The sequence below is a fragment of the Callorhinchus milii genome, unplaced genomic scaffold, assembly GCF_018977255.1.
Source record: "Callorhinchus milii isolate IMCB2004 unplaced genomic scaffold, IMCB_Cmil_1.0 Scaffold2, whole genome shotgun sequence".
Lineage (NCBI taxonomy): Eukaryota > Metazoa > Chordata > Chondrichthyes > Chimaeriformes > Callorhinchidae > Callorhinchus > Callorhinchus milii.
In genome coordinates, this window is record NW_024704743.1 from 103,849,691 (window position 1) to 103,869,572 (window position 19,882).

At 41.8% G+C, this 19,882-nt stretch overlaps 1 protein-coding gene across 3 annotated transcripts in view; it reads right to left on the reverse strand.

The window, feature by feature from the left end:
- The window catches only part of trps1 (trichorhinophalangeal syndrome I), a 137,888-nt gene extending 118,526 nt beyond the window's left edge, over positions 1–19,362 (reverse strand). The window contains exons 1-4 of one of the 3 annotated variants that reach the window (XM_042331765.1): positions 18,943–19,362; positions 12,198–13,135; positions 8,618–9,795; positions 7,226–7,880 (exon numbers count right to left, since the gene is read on the reverse strand). In XM_042331765.1, coding sequence (XP_042187699.1) covers positions 7,226–7,880; positions 8,618–9,795; positions 12,198–13,133 — 2,769 coding nt within the window. In that variant the 5' untranslated portion in view covers positions 13,134–13,135; positions 18,943–19,362. Of the gene's footprint in view, positions 1–7,225; positions 7,881–8,617; positions 9,796–12,197; positions 13,136–18,451; positions 18,796–18,942 lie in introns of those variants that run through there. The other 2 variants (XM_007897506.2, XM_007897505.2) reach the window with 2 other exon arrangements.
- Positions 19,363–19,882: the final 520 nt, after the last annotated feature.

The following is a 19,882-nucleotide window of genomic DNA, read 5'->3' on the forward strand; positions in this document are numbered from 1 at the left end:
TATTTGGACAGGCCAATATACGTACTTGTATCAATATTCAAATCAGGCAAATGGTAATTGGAATCTTGACGTAATAAAACCAAAGAGATGATGCTTAACTTGTGTAAATTGTTAGCTTGCAGTTAAATTATTGTGTTAAGAGTTTTGGCCAACCCGTTTTAATAAGAGTGTCAGTGAGGGTGCAGAGGAGATTTACTAGGATGATGCTAGTGATGAGTTGTTATCCCATGAGCAGAGACTGGGGGAACTGGGATGGTTTTCACTAGAACAGAGAAGGCCAAGAGACACGATTCGTCCTTTTAAGATGACGAGGAGTTTTAATAGAGCAGATAAGGAGAAGTTATTTCTAGTTAGTGATTAGGGGACATCAATTCAAAATAATTAGCAAAAGAGAAAGGGGAAAGATTAGGAGGACTTCATTTTCACATGGGGTTGTTACAATGTGGGAATGTGCAGTCAGGAGAAGTGGTTGGAGCAGGATCAATATTAGGTTTCCGATGGGAACGAGGTATCTTTTTTAATAAAAGTAATTTGTAGAGGTATGGAGGTAGATGCAGGTAAATTGCTCTTTCATGGACCTGGCACAGACACGATAGTCAATTGGCTTTATTCTGTTCTGTAAAGTTTTACGGTAATCAAAGTTGCCCTTGAGAGCTGGGAAAACAAACTGGGCACAAGGGATACAAAGCTCAGCTGCAGATTCAGCCTCTCCCAAAGTTACTGTGACAATCTCCACCCACAATGAACTTTTAATACTCAGGAGGCGTCACCATCACACCCAAAGGAATGGCTTGTGTCTATGTCAAGCTTCCGAGGACAAAGTATTCATAAATATGATGCAACATGTAAATTTATACATGCAGTTTATTTAAGAGTACCAATTATCTCAAACTAAAATGAAAGCTTTTTTGGTGAAAAAAAATGGCATTTTGAGTCATGCATGGGTGGTTCTGTACTGTAAATTCAGTCAAAAAGTATATGGAGGTGTGGTTAAATTAATTACACGTCTGCAGGAATCTGATCCTGAAATCTGCAATTTTACCTCTTGCTTTGTACACTACACAGTGAAACGTCTCCACATCCTTTTGAAAGCTAACCAAAAGACATTCTTTGACTGCTAACTGAGGGCTTCATGACCCTGAACACAAATGCATATGTAATTGAATTTATTCTAAAAAAATGGAAATTTTAATTATTAGTTAGATTAAAGATTGCTGGTATATTACCGAAAAAGGAGTGAGTCATGATGCCAAAGTTATCCAAGTTAAGACCTCCTAGTTTCAAGCCAGCTGAAAGCAAATTTGCCCCACGCTGTTAAAAATCAACTTTTAGCTATTTCGGACCAACTGCAAAGGCCAAGTGCACAACTATTGTTACACAGTTTTACTCCGTGAATCAATACCAAGCTGGATGAACTATTCAGAATGCATTAAGTATATTATCCGATCAGTCTCAAAAAATCAGTTTGACTTTTGAGCTGCAGGAAATTATTTTTTCTCTCCTGCTTTTAGAAAACAATATCAACAACCAGTAAAGTGATGTGTGAACTTTTCCCATCTTTATTTGAAACCATAAGAGACACCATGGCAGCAAATAGTGTGAATGATGCAATTTTCGCTGGACAAGACACCATAACACAGTTATTTATCATCTTGTACAGGATCAATCCCCAGGATGGGATTCCAGCCAAACCATCAATGCTTTACTTATTTGTAATACAAAGTGAGTCTCTTCAACACAACACAGAAGAATGCGGATCATCAGGTGGCAACCTTTTGGGAGAATCCACGTCAATAAGCAGTATCTGTGCCACTGCAGCAAGAGTTTGATACTTTTTCACTAAAAAAACTTTTTCATTAAAAAATGCACCCTATTTGTGAAATGACAAGGCGTGGGGGTTCTAGATTTACTTTATTTATATTGCATTTCAGGGCATCCAGAATTTGGTGTGATGCTTATTCTAAAATAATAACCTTTGATGTTGATACAGCGACCGACATCGAGAAGACATCTCAAAGCACTTCAAAAATGTACTGTAAAGTATGGTGACTGTACTTGTAGGCAATTGCAGCAGCCAATTTGTGCACAGCAATGTCCCAAAAATAGCCAGCTAGTGAGTGACTAAACTTATGTAAGGGATCGTTGACTTGGACACCAGGAGAAACTCCCTTCTCTTTTTAAATACTGCAATGGAATTGAACATCCACCTAAACAGGCAAACGGGAACTTGATTGAATATTGCATTGGAAAGACAGCATCTCCAGCAAAGTAGCACATCCCCTTGTCTGCACTGGAGTGTCAGCATAGGCAGCAAGTTCAAAATACCTACATGGGCTTGAACCGATGGCTTTCTGACTTAGAGGCAAGAGTGTCACCAACTGAGCAATATTGACAGCTTCAAAATTAATGCCAAATTCTAGATGCTATGAAATGCTACAAAAATAGAGTAAATCTGGACCCAGATAGAAATTTTAGCCATGCGTTTCTAACCAAAATAAGTTTATTATACGTTTCTAACCAAAATAAGTTTTCCTACCCATATTCTTTGGTTAAAGTATAAAAAGTGTAACAGTAAAAAATAATCGTAACTAAGTGGAGGTGATCATTAATGAGAAGCTATTTGTCAGCATAGACTCTTTTCAATCATTAATTTGTCACTGGCAGAAATTTAAGTTGCTGGATATAAAGTGACTGCAATAAACAATTGAATTTTTCTGAAAATGGGCTTCTCTCCATGCTGCTTCTTGTGACACTTATAATGACAGGCAATAAAAAAGAGACTTGCACATCCTGTTCCTGCCAATTCACAAATTATTTTCAACAAGATTCACACTTTTCAGGGTTTAGAAAGAAACCCCACCCCCCTCGCCCACAGCTCCACTTTGTGGAGTCCTGTAGCTCAGTGGTTAGAGCACTCGCTTTGCAAGTGAGAGACCTGAGTTCAATTCCAGGCAGGGCAAAACCTTGGGCAAGTTTCCTTACTCCACACGCCTAATAATAATCCCTCCAAAAAAAAAACAATAATTAAATTGGTCATTTTCAATCTACGACTGTTTGTGGGACATTGCTGTGCGCAATTGGCTGCCGCGTTCGCCCACAAATATACAGTCAATTCACTTTACAGTGTGTTCTGTGAAGCGCTTTGGGACGTCCTCCCGACGTGAAAAGCGCTATATCAAATGCAAGGATTATTATTATTATTATTATAAAGCATGGCTAAAGAAATTTTCTAGCAAAGGAAAGTTCTAATAAAATACAATTATACTTGGGAGCTTTTCCCCTGAATCTCGTCTCCATTTAATAAGATTCACCTTCTCATTTTCAAAACACTACAATGAAAAATGACAAGGAAATAGTTTCAGAATACCCCTCTCTTTCTAAAAACTTCTTCACTGAGCTGGATGCTTCACTAAAACTTTATTACAATGCATTGCCCTCACTACAGACAGTGTGTTTTTATGATTATGTATCTCTTCCATGATCTTGGAAAGAAATGGGAGGTAAGTTCAAATTTGTTTCTAACTGAACATTAGCAGCTACCTTCTCTGCGATTTTCCAAGAAGTCTCACTTTTTTAAAAAATACATTTAACTTTAAGGTCAGTTTATTTTGTCCAACGCTGTTAAGTTTTCCTTTAGCATTTGTTAAAGCAGGAAGTGTTACTGTCATAGAACAATCTTACAGAAATTGAGCCTGGCAATGCACAGGAGATGAATCAATATCTAGAGACATTTTCCCCAAATCTATCAGGAATTAAATATGTTAACTCAGCTCCCTCACACTGCTGGGTTTAATTGTCCAAATTAACAATATTTCTATTTCACTATTTGCTTTAACACAAATTTTCAAGCAAACCAAAAGAAGCAGGGAGAAAAACAATGAGGAACCCCCATTGAGTGAAAATTGCCATTTCAAAGATTAGCACTTTTAACAGCATTTCCCCCCAAAATTGTTTCACAACTTACAAAACAGTGAAACAATTTCATAAATGATGCATTCCTCATCCAAGGGACAGAAAAATAAAACAATAAAACTCACAACTATCTTCTTGATGAATTTAACTAATTACAAGTTAAATAATTGGGAGATCACAGCAAGCAGTGCTGACATGGGCTAAATTAAGACAAATCAAGGTAAACCAACTACTTTCTCACTCGCTTTCAAATCTCTTCATGCCCTGGCAACCCCTACCTATCCGATCTGCTTACCCCTCGTCCCCTCCACCATCAGTGGTCGTGCCTTCAGCCACTATGCCCCAAAACTCTGGAACTCTCTCCCTCAATCCCTCTGCCTTGCCCTCTACTTTCAAATCCCAACCTATAAACCTTCCTTTTTGATTGTGCTTATGGTCACATTTCCCCTCCCTCTGTCTCGGTGTCAAACTGCGCCAGTGTTAGGCACTCTGGGACGCTACCCGGCATGAAGGGTGCCATATAAATGCAAGTTGTTGTTGGACTTTATAAGAGTAACTAACTGCTTCCTGCAAATAAACATGCTATAATTTCCACATTTGTCATGCATCATAAAATTCTAATGAGTGCTAGAACCTCAATCCACCTTGATTAAAATCTGACTTTTACCAGTTTACCAGTAAAAAGTTGTATTTTGGGGTTTCATTTGCAAGTGATGTAAACTATGCATACAGAAGCAATTACCCGAGTCCTTAAATCTAATTGAAAACCATTGAATATTATGACAGGTGAATTGATAATCCTTCAAGCCTTGTTCACCCAAAAAATAGTCACTCCACTTTACAGTAAATCCTATGAAGCACTTTGCAAAGTCCTCCCGAATTTAAAGCGTTATTTCAAAAGGATGATTAATAACTGTAGATTAATGAAACTTGATTATGTTGATCATTATAATGTTGTATTGCTGTAAATCTTGCTGATAACCTATGTAATCTTGCTAGACCTGATTAATATGTGCTGTCTTTTCCTTATCTAGTGTCCTTGTTTTTCCTGGTGCAGTCATGTAGAAAAGGAATGTGCAAATAGATGGTCTTTGTTATGTGAGAAGTAAAACAAGAAAACGGTATCTGTGAGACAAACCAGATGGCCTTGTGGTCAGAATTGAAGGAAGGCTTGAGTAAACAAGTCAGGTATAAATGCAGCCAGTGTAGCAGTTGCTTGTTAGAACTGAATGGGGAAGAAAGTGTTGAAGCCACTGTATCTCTGTTCTCCAGAATAGGTAACTATGTCTTTAACTATATTTTTTTCTGTAATTTTGCGTCCCGATAATAAAGATTAATTGAACTGAACTGCTATTCGGAGCTTGGTTATCTGTTGTCCAAATCCATAAGACTCAATCTGTAAAGTCAATGTTAACTATTATTAAACCACGTGTTAAAGACCTATGATTCTCTCCACCCATGCCTTACCACAAGGCACAAATTTGACACACATTGTTCTGACGTATGTTCTCGATCAAGCAGCCTGCCGATGAGTGAGATGACAAACATGGTCAGCATCATAAATGAAAAGTGTACAACACAATCTTCCATTTATATTGTGCCTTTCATACAAGATGGTGTTTTGGATTACTGCACAGTGGTGGGGTTTGGCCGCCGACCAAGAGAGAAAGGTGAAAGAGAGAGATGACCAAAGGTGCAGTCAAAGTTTTATCACATTTTAAGGTAGGATTTCAAATCGGATAAACAGCAAAAACAAAATTACATTTGTATAGCTCCTTCCACGTCGGGAGAATGTCCCAAGTTGCTGGCCAGTCAGTGTTTCAGACCTGAGCTGGCGGTCGGGATTGGGGAGGGTGGAGGGCAAGGGGAAGGAGGGTGATCCTGCACATAATATAGGGCTAAACAGAATGCTATTCATTCATAAAGTTTTTTTTTTTAAAAAAGTTCTATTCTTTTCTGAACTCCATTGGTAAAGAATAAGGATTTAGGCAGGAGTTCCATAGATGAGATATGTTGCAGACCCAAACAAGAGTGTTAACTACAAACAAGGATTCAGCATTGTTAAATGACTAGAAAAAGAATCATTTCCACAATTGCAGGATCACATAAGTACCGTAAATAAAGGGTGCTACGTGCTTCCCTATAAAAAATTGGTCACTATATAACAAATGACCAATGTTCCCAATGGAGTTCAGTAAAGAGTAGAGCTTTTTTTTAAAAAAAAACTTTATGAATGAACGACATTCGGTTTAACCCTATATTATAACTACAGTACTGATGTCCAAATTGACAAGGAAATCAAAACTATCCATCTGTAGTTAATTAACGTTTGAAGATCTATACGGAACCAGTCATGTCAGAATAAGTTTTAACGTGACAGCAATCCCACAGCATAATACAAAGGTTCTTTCACTTCTGTTAAGAGCTATTAGAAGTCACTTGCACCTATAATAGTCACAAAAGACAGTTCTTCAGCAAGAGAGGCCAGATTGGAAACAATATTTTCCACCAAATTGACTAATTTCTCATCTAGGTACCAATTATGAGGTATATATTTGTTTGAAAGGACTCTCCTGCTGTACTTTCTAATAAAACTGTCTCCAGATTTCCCGTTTCACACTCCTGTAACTAGATACTTGGTGCAACACTGTATTTAACAAGTAAGGTATTTTTTGCTTTCCAAACATTGAAATGACAAAGGCTAGTTAAATTGGTTTACAATTGCTTATTAACACAGGACAGAAGCACCATTGTAGTACAGTGATCAGGACTCCTCTGGTTTCCTTTCCTCCACAATGACACATCCCTTTCATTTTACAAGGCGATTGCTTCTGTCCTCAAGACCTGTTTGTAGACATTGGGTCAGAAGGGGATAGTAAACTCTACCCCAATTTTACCCAGAAAGAGAAGAGGAATTAGAGAAGAAGCCAAGGCCAAGATATCTCACCACAGCTCAACAGGTCACCCGTTGTGCCGCCAAGGTTTGCAGAACAGGAGGATCCCACATTAACTCAGGGGCTGGTGTGCCAATGACTCACCTTATCCAAGTAATAAAATTATCCAAAGTAGGAGCCTTCCCTACTTTTCCCTAGTCTGTGCAGGAACCTGGTAGAGTCCAGCAAACTATCTGGTGAGACCTAGGTATGGGACTTCTTTTGGGGAAGAGACATTCCACACCAAGGTGGCACAGCCAGGGCTGTGATTCCTGTTTTGAGACCTGCCTGTGGACCCTACAGTAAGTGTCCAGCTGCCTGTAAACGAGATGGCATGCGACAACAGGTTAAATAAGTGTGTGAAGAGAATCAAGCCTCACCCGCAGCAGTGTCTGGGACTCCTCTCTGGACTTGAGCTCTGTGCTTGTGGGATACTGTGAGGTGAGAGCCCGCTTGTCCCTCTCCCTCTCCCCTCCTCCTGCTCCTGCTCCGGGGAGAGGCTGCACGGACGCCCCGCTGGGAAAGCTCTTGGAGTCTGGGGTCTGCAGCCCGAACACTTCTTCCATCGCCCTGCGTGCGGGGGGTTTGAGGGTCTCCTGTTGCTGGCTGGCGGCCAGGCTGGTGCTGAGCAGAGGCAGCGCGCTCTGGCCGGGGAAGGGGCTGTTCCCTGGGTGCAGCTCCCCGGGGGCCGCCCTCTCCTTGACGCTCCAGGACGTTTTCCTCGCCTCTTCCTTGGAGGAGTCAGACCAGCGCTTGTCGGAGCTGCGCCCGTCCCTCTCCTCTGCTGCCGCTGCGGGGGGGTGAGGCTGGCTCTCCGATGGGGTGGGAGTGCGGTGCCGCAGCTCCACTGTGACCGTGGCCCCCTCCCCGCCGTGGCCGAGGCTGTTGGCTGTTGCAGGGGGGGTCTCCGTGTCAGTGGAGCCGCTGCCTGGCTCCGGGGCAGCGCAATGCGCCGCGTTGAAATGCTCCAGCAAAGCCTGTGTGCTGGGAGCCGTCCACTTGCACTGACGACACTTGTAGCAGTTATGAGCCCTCCTGAAGCAAACAATGTCTTGATTATTAAATCAATAAAAAGTAACAATTCATTTATAATCAACAAAATTAACAAGTGCAATCCCTCCTCCCTCCCCACCTCCTTTATTATTATTGTTGTTGTTTGAGTGTGTGCATTTTTTTAAAAACAAAACCCAACTAACACATAAATGCGATTTATATGTGGGTCAAGTTATACTCGACTGGGAACTAACTGTTTGAAGCTTTAGACTCGCATCATTTTTCATTGCTATCCTGTTTCCTGGTTTTAAAGTACAAACTGAATCGCAATTGCAACTTGGAGCTGTAGCTGTCTGCGAGCAATATTTCATCCTTTGGCTAAATTACAGCTAATTTACTGATCAATTCACACCATGGAATTGGAACAAACCGTTCATTAACACATCTACAGATTTGCAAATCAGTTTCATTCACTGTCTGTCCTTTCCCTCCCTCCCCACCAAAAAAAAATAAAACTTTCTTGAGATTGTTTTGTTCATCTGGAGCTACTCATGATACAACCGACTGCAATGCCCAGTGTCACAAATCTGCTCACTTTCCTCATTAGATATTTTCTCACAAACCCAATGAAACGACTGCTTTTCACCACCTGTTAAATACACTGTGTTGTCCAGTGCTGCGGTTCAATTGAACACTTAAAAGTTTACCTTCCCTCTTGATTGAGATTGTGGCTTCACCTGTTAACCATCTAGTGCTCTAGCTTGTGAGTGTCTGTTTACCTGTAGTGACGGAAGACCTCTTCCTCTACTTGGGTAACAAAGTCACATTTGGTACAACAGTGTTCTTCAGTCTCTTTGCCGGGCACCTGTCCATCACTTCCCTGGCTGTTGGCCTCCTCAGCCTTGCCTGGGGGGGGTGTGCTATGCGTGCTATCATAATGCTGCAGGAGCACATCTGCATCCTGAACTGTGAATGAACATTGATCGCACTGGTGTTTAACCCTTGCACTCCCTCCCGCCCCTGGGGACGAGTGCAAGAGCAGCAGAGCGCAGTGGGAGCAATTACTTTTCCTGCAAGCAAATGGGTAGGTGATTTCCCCAAGGTGCTTTTCTGGGCCACACAGCCCTCCGGGGCAGTACTGGCAGTGTTTAATGGTGCATTTGTGAACGTTGTGTCTGTAATGGTAGTGCCTCAGCAAAGGTCCCACAATGATCACGTCAGGTCCATGACTCAATGAGTACCTGAATTTACACAACTGACAGTTGTAGCTGGTCATCATGCTTTCCTCAGTCGAGTTGGTGGCTTCTTTCTTTTTGACTGAGCCTATTCCTTTGTCTGCTTTAGCAGAGAATTCCCCATCCGATTTATTAGTTGCATTAAGCTCACTTTCTTTCGAAGAGTCATTCTGGTTAAGTACAGGTCCCTGGCTGGCAATTTTGTCAGAAAAATCTCTGTTAAAGTAACTAGTGCGTTGATCTTCTCCGTGCTGCTTGTTATAATGATCCATGAGCTTTAAGCTGTCTGAAGACTCACAACTGAAGCTGCAAAGCCTACACCAGAAGTAACAGGTAGCGTCCAGGCCATTTTGTTTGGAGGTGTCCATGGATTTGATGGGTACAGAGTAGCCAATGGGGGTGTTATCCTCTGCCCTGATGGTAGACTTATCTTGCCATTTCCCCAAATCCTCTGGGTCTGATGGACGAGGTAAATAGCGCTCAACTGCAGGGGTGCCTTTACTAGCGTTTTTCTCGGATTTGTTGGCATCTTTCCCAGATTCCAGAGCAGAAGGCACACTTTTCATTTTATTGGGATGAGTTGACATGAAGTGCTGTTCTAGTTCAGTAGAAGAGCTGCCCATGTAGGTGAAATTGCAGAATTTGCACCGGAAATACTTGGTGTTGCCTTGGCAGTCTGGTGTTTTGCGTCCAATGCCAATGAACATTCCTCCCAATGTAACCTGAAAGTAAATAAAAAACAAATGTGTTTTCCATTTCAGTACTTGATTTAACCAAAATGTATCACAAGTTCCAAGGAACCTGTATTTTCCACTATGTCTTGGAAGAAGAAAGCCAAGTGGTTTAATACAGATCAAGTTGTTATTGTGCAATTATTAAAACTTCAAACCCTATACATTCACTGTTTACATCCACCCACCAATGTCACCTATTATTCAGTCATTTGATCTAGTACATCATATGTCTAATATATAGCACTGCTATTACCACTTGTTATCTATTTAAACTTCTTAAATGTGCAAACAAAAACATAAGAGTGGCACAGCTTCACCGACTAAGAAAGAAGTGTGCAGCCAAAATAAATGTAAACAACTTGGTTTAGTTCACAAAATAAATGTCTTTATTCGCTGTTTAACTGTTCCATTACTATATGATAGGCATTCGTTGTTCCAATGCAAAAATTTTAGTTTACTGGCATGGAAAGTGTTAAAGTTCTCATTCGAACAGCAATGCTAACGATGCCCTTTACTGCACCAGCAACCTTATAATTGTGCCTGCAGCCATTAACAAAAAACAGTGGTAGCATACAGGGCAAAGATTTTTCAAAAAGTTCTGTTTAACTGCATTCAATTAATTTATAATTTAGTCTACTTAAAACAGCTTCACCAACTAAGAAGGAAGTGGGGAGACAAAATGTTGTAGTTGGGACAACTTAATTTGACTTAAATGTAATATCAGCAAAGAAAAATCATTTTAAATGTACACTTTAAACTACTTTTCAGCCAGTGGTATCAGTTCCATATTAATTCATTTTAAATGTTTACCTCCATACCCATATAATTGTGTTCAAGACAGGCTCCCTTTGTAAAGACTAAATTGCTTGTATATTTCTTTGCATAATTTGTATGTTTGAATAAGCAGAATTTCATAAATAGAGACATTTCAGTGTTGTCCCTGAAAACTGCATTGAAACACATTTTGGACAGACATTTAAGGGATATACAAAACTGAAAGCAAAAAAATCTAAAAGTATGTTTGAATTTCCTCACGCTTCCAATTTCTAAAATAGGATGAAAAGATTTGCCAATATTCAAAATTGGTCTCCAGGTCCCATTAGCCATAACATAAGTCTAAGGGAGGTAGAATATATTAATTAGAACTGTACTAAACAAGAGTGAGAAAATTACAATCAAATGAACAATAATCCCTCCTTTGGTGTAGCGCCTTTCACATCAGAATAACATCTCAAAGTACTTCACAGGATTTACTGTAAAGGGTAGTAACTACTATTTTGTAGACAAACAATCAAAACGCCAAACAGGAATATGTGCACTTGAAACAGAAGATTGCCAGAAAAACGAACCATAACTAAGGAACTACTATCCAGCAAATAGGTGTGATTTGCCGTTGTTTGTAATCTTTCTGAGATTCAGAGAATATTACTCTATTATGAAGAAACCATGTGTATAAAATGTACAAGGTAACTTAAGAGGCTGCTCTTAAAACCTACTAATGTCAAAAGGACACAAAGGCTCAGGAAAATAATTTCCTCCCAAAGTAGGCAGTTTGCTCCAGATAAATCTAAATGGCTGTTAGGTTAGTTACTTTCATTGTGATGTTTCTTTGTATTTGGAATATCTTAGCTAATTTATTTAACTGAGACGTGTAACCTATTGGTCACTGCTGCAACAAGGCATGCCAGAAACCTTAAAAAATTGCATTGGATAATCTGTTTAAAATCTTGTAATAGGCAGCCTTGTCCAACTGCAGTGAACATCAAAAGCAGCTCACGGAGAAATTGATATTTAAAGAATAAATTAATCAAGCAGAGATAGTTTTTCATTAACAATAATGGATTGAACTGGTTTTTAATGCTGCCTTTTACCAATGTGCAAATAGCCGCACTCAGCAAACAAATTATTGCAATAAAACACAAATGGGATTTAACTGAAAATGATCAAGGCTGAATAATTACTACAATTCATATATGAATATGTACATTTAATTGACTGCTGATTTCAATGCAGACTGATGGTAGGGCTGAAACAAAAGTGTATTAATAGAATATATATCTGTTCTGTTACTGTAAAAATTATAAATGGAAAAGCCAAATTAATTACTTTTATTGTTGTGCTCTATCAGAATTATATATATGTGCATAGTTGAAATACGGGGAATAAGGAAAAGCCCTTGCTGACCATCTCTAATAGGATCATTCCCACAATAATCTTCCTTTTCACTGACTCAAATTTTTATTGTAGACCTAATTTCCTATTACACAAATTGATTTTCCTCTCAGATTTATTTTGGTTCCTTAAGATTAACTAGCGTCTGTCATATTTTAATGGTTACCACCTCTGTCTGCGGTGTTGGATCCAATGGCAATAGCTGACAGAATACCTACATGTACATCATAGGTCCCATTTAACATGGTAGACCGCTGGACATTCAGATCCTGTAACATCCCCGTAAGCAGGCCCGCGTTTCGACTCAGTTTCTTAAAATCTTTGGACTGGGAGAACTGTACCATGTTGTGCAGGGCCAGGATTTTGGTGTCCAGATCCGCATCTTGGCGGGTGCGGTTGTGCAGACCTAGGTGATATTTGCGGAAATGCTTGATCAAATCGGTTGGGTCGTTCCCATAATAGCCATAACCACAAATGTTGCATTTGAAGTCTTGCAGCTCTGGAGTCAGAGGCGCCTCATCTGGATTATCAGTCAGTTCCTCTGCTTTTGATTTTTCAAGTGCATCAGTCTCACCTGAAAGCACCTGAGAGTTTTCTGAAGGCACGGAGCTGGGATTTGAAGTGTGATGGTCAGGTGGCCCACCCTGAAGCAGCTGGACCTTCTCAAGCCCACTCTTAGGTGACGCCTGGATCGCGTGGTTTGTTTCCGAGAAGTTCCCAGATGCATTGCAGTTCCTGCCATCGCCATCATCTGGTTCTGATCTGCCAGGAGACTTCCAGGCCTCGCAGACTCCACCAGCAGCCTGAGATGAGAAAGCAGACATATTTCTGTCTGTCACCTCATCTTGCGGGAAGGATGGAACATTTCCTCCCTTTTTGTGGCTTTCATAATTGAAGCCAGTCCCTTCGCCCAGTGCGGGGCTTTTCAAGTCACTTTTGATGCCGGCTGCGTCTGTGACACGCAGACAATGTTCCTCCTTGTTGATTGAGTCTAGTGCATCTTGTTGGTTGTTGTGTTCCTGCATGGGATCCGGGTGTCTTGAGCCCTCAGCAGCCTCCTTGTTCACAGCAGCTTCTGACTGAGGAACCTGGCAAACTTCACCTTCCCCTTGGCTCACGAGATTTCTCAGTGGTGGATTCTTTTTCCGGACCATATCTATATTAAAAAAAAAGATACACATCCCTTTAAGATCACTGAACTATTTGAGACTGTTTAAAGTACATGCTATCCCCTTTGTGGTTAAACGTTAAGCAGTGCAGTATCTATTTTCACAGACCCTCTGTAATCATGGATTCATATTTTATCATACTTAAAGTATGTTCCCTTTTAAATCTGTGTTCCAGCTTCATCCAAATCTTTTTTTAAATGTATTAAAGTTTTTATTGTGGTTATTTGCATATTTTCATGCTTATGTATTTAGGGACAGCACCGCCCAGGCATATTCGGATCAGTCGATTGTTAATTTTTAACATAAGAGGATGAGAGGGAGGGAGTCCTTAGAAAAATGATACTGCAGCTTTCAAATACCAGCAATCAAGCTTATACCACATCTGTTTTACTTTCTTCAGTCTCCTTGAGAGCATTTTAATTGTGGTGCCCTTCTCAGTCTTGTACCTGTCAATCTTAAATCAGTGTCACACATTAAGAATCAATTCTCTCCCGATCTCTCTCTTACACACACACACACACATTTAAAAGTAAACTCATTTGTAAAAGTATTGGTGAAAACGCATGCATAATGTGGTGTACAAATAAATGCCAATAGTGCAAAGGCACATATACAGCCTTGCATATTTGCATGTATTGATACATATCATTTAGATAGGTGCATTCCTCTTGAATACATAAGCATAACGTACATATAATGAATACGCATACGTTAAAGGTAGGTTTGAGCAAACCCCGTTACTGAAATACAAACTGGGACTCTTCACTGTAAAAGGTTGTTACACGTGTAAAAGTTTCCGGGAGAGTGATCGCTTAGGGTTGTATTGTTTCGAAGAACTGAAGCAGAATTAAAGAGGTTTCAGCAGAAAAATCGGCGACAGCGTCCGTTTGGGGGTTAGAGAGTGCAGCAGATCACAGCATTACCTGCAGGATTTCTAAGAACGTCAAAGCTTTGCATTTTACAAAGAATGCAAAGGGGCTGCCCAAGGCTGGACAGTTTGGCTGATTTTACATCTCCCGTTGTAAGGAGGGCAGTACACCTCTAAAATAACATGACTTTTATTTGTTTTAATTTTGACTGTTGTTATATACCTCGCTGACTCTTAAAACTCTCTCTCTCTCTCCCTCCCTCTCTTGTTGCATTGTTTGCTCTCGTTTCTTAAATTGAGTGGGAGGGATTTCGACAATATGTTTAACTGCAAGTTTTGATTTAAATCCCCTCCCTCAACAATTACTGTCTGCTCAGTGGGTCAACAAGAGCAATGGTGGCGAGTGCTTAACATATTCCAGCTACTGTACTGATTTTAATAAATCAGTGGGACATGTGCAGAATAACATCCTCCATCCCTGAAACGCCAGGACAGTGCAGGAATCCTTATTCTCGCTCATTGCTCGAAATAATCAAGACATTTAATTAAAGAGGGACCAATGGCACAGACATTATGTGACATGGAATCAACGTTCCTTCACTGATGCATCGTATTTTTGCTGCAGATTCGTTCAGCTGGCGTGCAACATTTCTGCTGCAAAGCCAAGGTATTGATTATGACAGAATATGATTTATTAAACCCGAGCAACGTTTCCTCATCCCCCCCCCCCCCCCCCCCCTCCCCCACACACACCCTAGGGGGAAAGTACCCCTGCAAAAAAAAAAGTAAAGGAATTCAGCTCGTGATTATCCTTTAATACCTTTCCTGACAGCAAGCCTGAACTGCAAAGAAATGGTCACTTTGGTAAAGCTCCAGCAAAGCCTTCTAAAAAGGACGTCGTGGGCATCAGAGTGAGCGCGTTGCATGAGATAAGCGGCGACTATCTGCAGTGTAAGAAGTTTAATACAGACTCCGAAAGACGTCGAGTTCGACTAATATTAAGCATTAAAAAATATGAAAGCAGGATCAAACTTCCAAAGCGTTTTGCTATTTTTTCTGAAAATATTCCTCGACATCTCTCGCGTCTCCACTGAACGTGGGACACAAACCCCTCGTTTGTATCTCTCTCTACGGTTGTCTTACAAACCGACCCTCTGAGAGTGGAACTGACACAGACTTCGCTTGAATGTTGGCCGTAGTCGCTGTGGCTGCAATTATTTGCCACTGAAAAAGTCGGCACACGTTGAGAACCAAAGTCAAGATCATTGAAGTGGGAAATCTCTCCAGTGTCGAGTCGGAAAAAAAAACAACAACTGCCATTTTCCACTTTTTGTGACACAGATCATTCCAGTCACTCAGACATGGCCTTTGCTTTTGACACTCTCTGCAACAGTGCGCTCTGGAATGTACATACGCAGTATTTTTTATGGCACTGGAGAGTAACAATACATCCACTGTGTTTATCACAAGTGTTGTCGAGTGTTTATTAAATACACAGGCAGATCCACTTATAAATAATCTGGTGTGTCGTACGAGCACTTTCCCGACAATGCCCTGTTTGGGAGCAAATCTTAAGCGAGTCTCTTAATTGCTTCTAAACCAAGTCGCCAGGAGTGGGACTCAAATCTGAGCTCTGTGAGAGCAAACCCCCTCGTTGTCTGAGAATGGGAGAGTGGAGGAGAATTCCCCATGTGTGCAGAGCTACCAAGTTAGTGCATCATTTCACCGCATAGACCACACTGAAAACAAGGTGCAGAAACGGCGTAAAAAGAGCTTGTTTCCAAGATTTACGATGGTTCCCCGACTGCTTAGTTGACTCGTGTGTTAATTTTTGCTACAAAAAAAGCAGATGAATCAACGACGATCAGACGAGTCACGATGGGCATTAAAAATCGATCGTGTTCAGTAAAAAGTTTCTCCGTTCCTCATCCTACAGAGCGAGTTGTATGTCGCTGTTATGTCCTTCCCTCTTCTACCCCCCAAAAAAGGGAATGAGTCAAGAGTTGGGACCTTAAATTAAGGAAACGATACTTTTCACTTCTCCCACACGAAAAAAAATAGAGAGACAACGAAACGTCACATCTCTGTAACAGAGTGGATAAGGATTTTAAATATGGTCGCATTTCGGTTATTACATTTTGGCTATATTATTTATGTTATTGCAACACTATTAATAGACTACTGCCGTTGAATACAGATTTCAGGAGGTAAATCAATAAAACTTCTTGCTCATTCCACACACGAACGATTGGCCCAGCGATGCCTCTATTCATTATCTGATTAAACACTGTACAAACTGCCATTAATCATCACATCAACATTACGCAATATTCCTTACATACAGCAGAATTAATATTCCAAGCTAACACACCTATCTGTTTCTGCCAATAGTACCACACTCCCCAGCTGTAAATGTCAAGGTGTTCAAATATAATTTGCTATTGCTATTGCTATTGCGATTTCTCTCTCTCTCTCTCTCTGTCCAAAATGAAAGTCTGCTGGAAGGAGCGATCACGTCTGGGAGACAAGAATCGTTAATCAACACGTGTTGGGAACTCGACTGAACAACTGCTTTCCGCAACATTTCCTGTGATAAGACACAAAGACTTGCAAAAGAGATCAGACTTCAATAGGGCTTGTGATTCGTGTGAATGCAAACGTGACATTCACTTTCCAGCCCACAGGCCCATTCAAAGCAATGCACACTTTCATCAGCTCTCAGTTTCCACAAAGTTTTTTTTTCCCCCACAATTAATCCAAACTACTTTAAAGCGGGGAACAGGACGGGCCTCTGCGAAATGCTGCAATGAAATAAATATTCGAGGCTTTTTTTCTTTTTAAAAAAAAGTTATCAACATGCTCGAGCCAGTGTTCCTGGTTTCGAGGAATTGTTTGATCAAATCAAACCTGTGGATGCAAATCTGAGGGACGAAACCCATTTTAAAACGAATGTGTTAAGCGATCGCAAGTGTGCGGCCAACTCTCTCACCGGTTTATTAATTAAATGCTCCAAAGAAAAAGGGCACCACAACAGCAACGATAAATTCCAGCAGATTGCAGTCCAGCTCTTTATTGAGCTGAAACGTTCACAAAGTCACAGTAACGCACGGGATTGCGAGGTTACATTTTTTTTTAGAAAAAAAACATCTTCGCTCGTGCAGCCGAAGATTAAAAAGTTTCACGAACTGTTCGCCGAACAGAAAACAAATGCGCATTGTTTCACGCGTGGTGGAGTGGGGGGGGATGGAGAGAAAAAAAACCCGAGAGAAACACGAGTGCTTATTTTTAAGCTGTATCCGAGCTGCAAAGTTAAGGCTAAAGTGACCAGATGTGTCAAACGTTGCAAGGAGATGAAACGCACCACCTTAGTGCAAGGCGGCTTTTTGACCACGGTGGTTGGATCCAGTTTAGATCAGCAGGAAACATTTTAATAGCACTTTCAGACACGTCCGAAACTCACTGCCGTAATAAGTCGCGTTTTGCTGATGGCCATATTTTACTGACTGTGGAAAGCGCAACGTAAAACAAACAGCCTTCCCGTGTCCTTGTCAGCCCAGCGAGCCCCCTCTCTGAGTCAAAAGCTACAATTACTTCTGTCTGCACTTTCAAAACTTGACTTGGCATCGCATCAGGAGATAAAAAACTGAAAGTCCTCCTGTCTGGAGGAGCTGAGCTGAGCCACTGCATTGGAGGATGGTGTCTAGTAGCCGCGTTAACACACTCACTCACTCGCTCGCTCGCATAACACACTCATTCACTCACTCCACTCGAGACAACAGGCGCGCACAAAACTCTCAGCACAACTTTTTTTTTTAAAAAAAAAGTTTAGTCCCAACCATGTTCCTCCAGGTCCCGCCGGTTGGGCCGCAGAGCACTCGCCACTTGTAGTCTGGAGAGAAGTAAGTGGAGGAAGGGAAAGGGGTGAGGGGTTGTGTTGTGTGTGTGTGTGTGTGTGATGGTGGGGGTGGTGTGTGTGTGGGGGGGGGGGGGGTGGTGATGGTGGGGAGGGGGGTGGAGGGTGTGGGAGGAGGAGGTTTGGAAGCAATGAGCTTTCTCTGTTCTCGAGGATCTTTAAAAAGACATCACATTAAAAAAGCGTGGAACCGCGCCTTCTGCAGACAACATAAAGAGAACAGACCACTCAACTCGGATGTGCTACATCGCGCTACTCCGGCCACGTCATTCAGAAACTTTCTTGGCGCTAACTAAATGCATCGAGAACCAGATCTCTCACTCTGTGACATCTTTGAACTGAAAAGCCACTTTTAGCACGATCCATTTTTTTTTCTTTCTCTCTCTCTCTCTTTCTCTTTCTCACACTCACTCACTCACTCACTCACACACTCACACACACACTCACACACACGGCTCTCCCGCAAAGCAAATCACTTTCCCAACCAAACACCGCCAATTCGCGAGGAAATCCAAAACGTACTTGAGATCATCCTTTCTCTCTGGTAAACTTGACCCTAAAGGCTACTGGAGGCTACTGTCACGTACGGGAAGGAACCATTTCTCAAGTCAAGTCTGCCCGAGTGACCTCCCGACCCAACAAATAGGGGAAATACAAACGCATGTGAAATCTGAGAAGTCTTGCCCTCTTTTTTTGGGGGGAGGGGAGGGGGAAACAACCCCCCACCGTAAGAGATCGCCTTTTCGACTTAGCAACACACACACACACAAACAACAAACGCATTGCATTAAACATAAGTGCAACATCAAACTGCGAGCGATTGCAGTCCACACACACACACACACACATATATACACAACACACACACACCCACACACACACACACAGCCTCTGCGGGGAGAATGGGGGGGAAAAAAATCGCTGAGACCTTTGTTGCTTTTAATCTCAGGCTTCCTTTTCTCTCTCTCTCTCTCTCTCTCTCTCCCTCTCTCCCCCTCTTCTCCCTTTCTTACCTGTTGATTTGATGGTAATAATCTTTGCAGCTCGAAAGATGGTGGAGCTTTGGTGAGAGCCATGAACCGTCTGAGTTGTTGCAGAGTGAGATTTTAGAGAGAGAGAGAGAGGAGAGAGAGAGAGAGAGAGAGAGAGGCAGAAAGAGAGAGAGAGAATGAGGGGAAGGAACGGGCTGAGCTCGTTGTTCAAACGCGATGCCTATGTCTGTCTGTCTGTCTGTCTGTGTGTGTGTCTGTGTGTGTGTGTATGTATGTGTGTGTTTAATATGTCTGAGACAGAAGGGGCACCAGCTCAATCCGGCCCTTTATCACAAATGTTATCGCTTGTCAGGACCCCGGCTTCAACCATTACGTCATTTGCCAGACACCATTCAACACTAATAGAAAGAGCGGACATGCCCACAGCAGCAGCACATACACACACACACACACCAGCACATACACACACACCAGCACACACACACACACACCAGCACATACACACACACCAGCACACACACCAACCACACACACACACCAGCACACACACATACACACCAACCACACACACACACACCAACCACACACACACACACACCAGCACATACACACACACCAACACACACACACACCAACACACACACACACACCAACCACACACACACACACCAGCACATACACACACACACACACCAGCACACACACACACACACACACACCAGCCAGCAAACCAACACACACACACACCCACCCACCAACACACACACACCAGCCAGCAAACCAACACACCAACACACACACCAGCACACACACACACACACCAACCACACACACACACACACCAGCACACACACCAACCACACCACACCAGCACACACACACACACACACACCAGCCAGCAAACCAACACACCAACACACACACACACACCAGCACACACACACACCAGCCAGCAAACCAA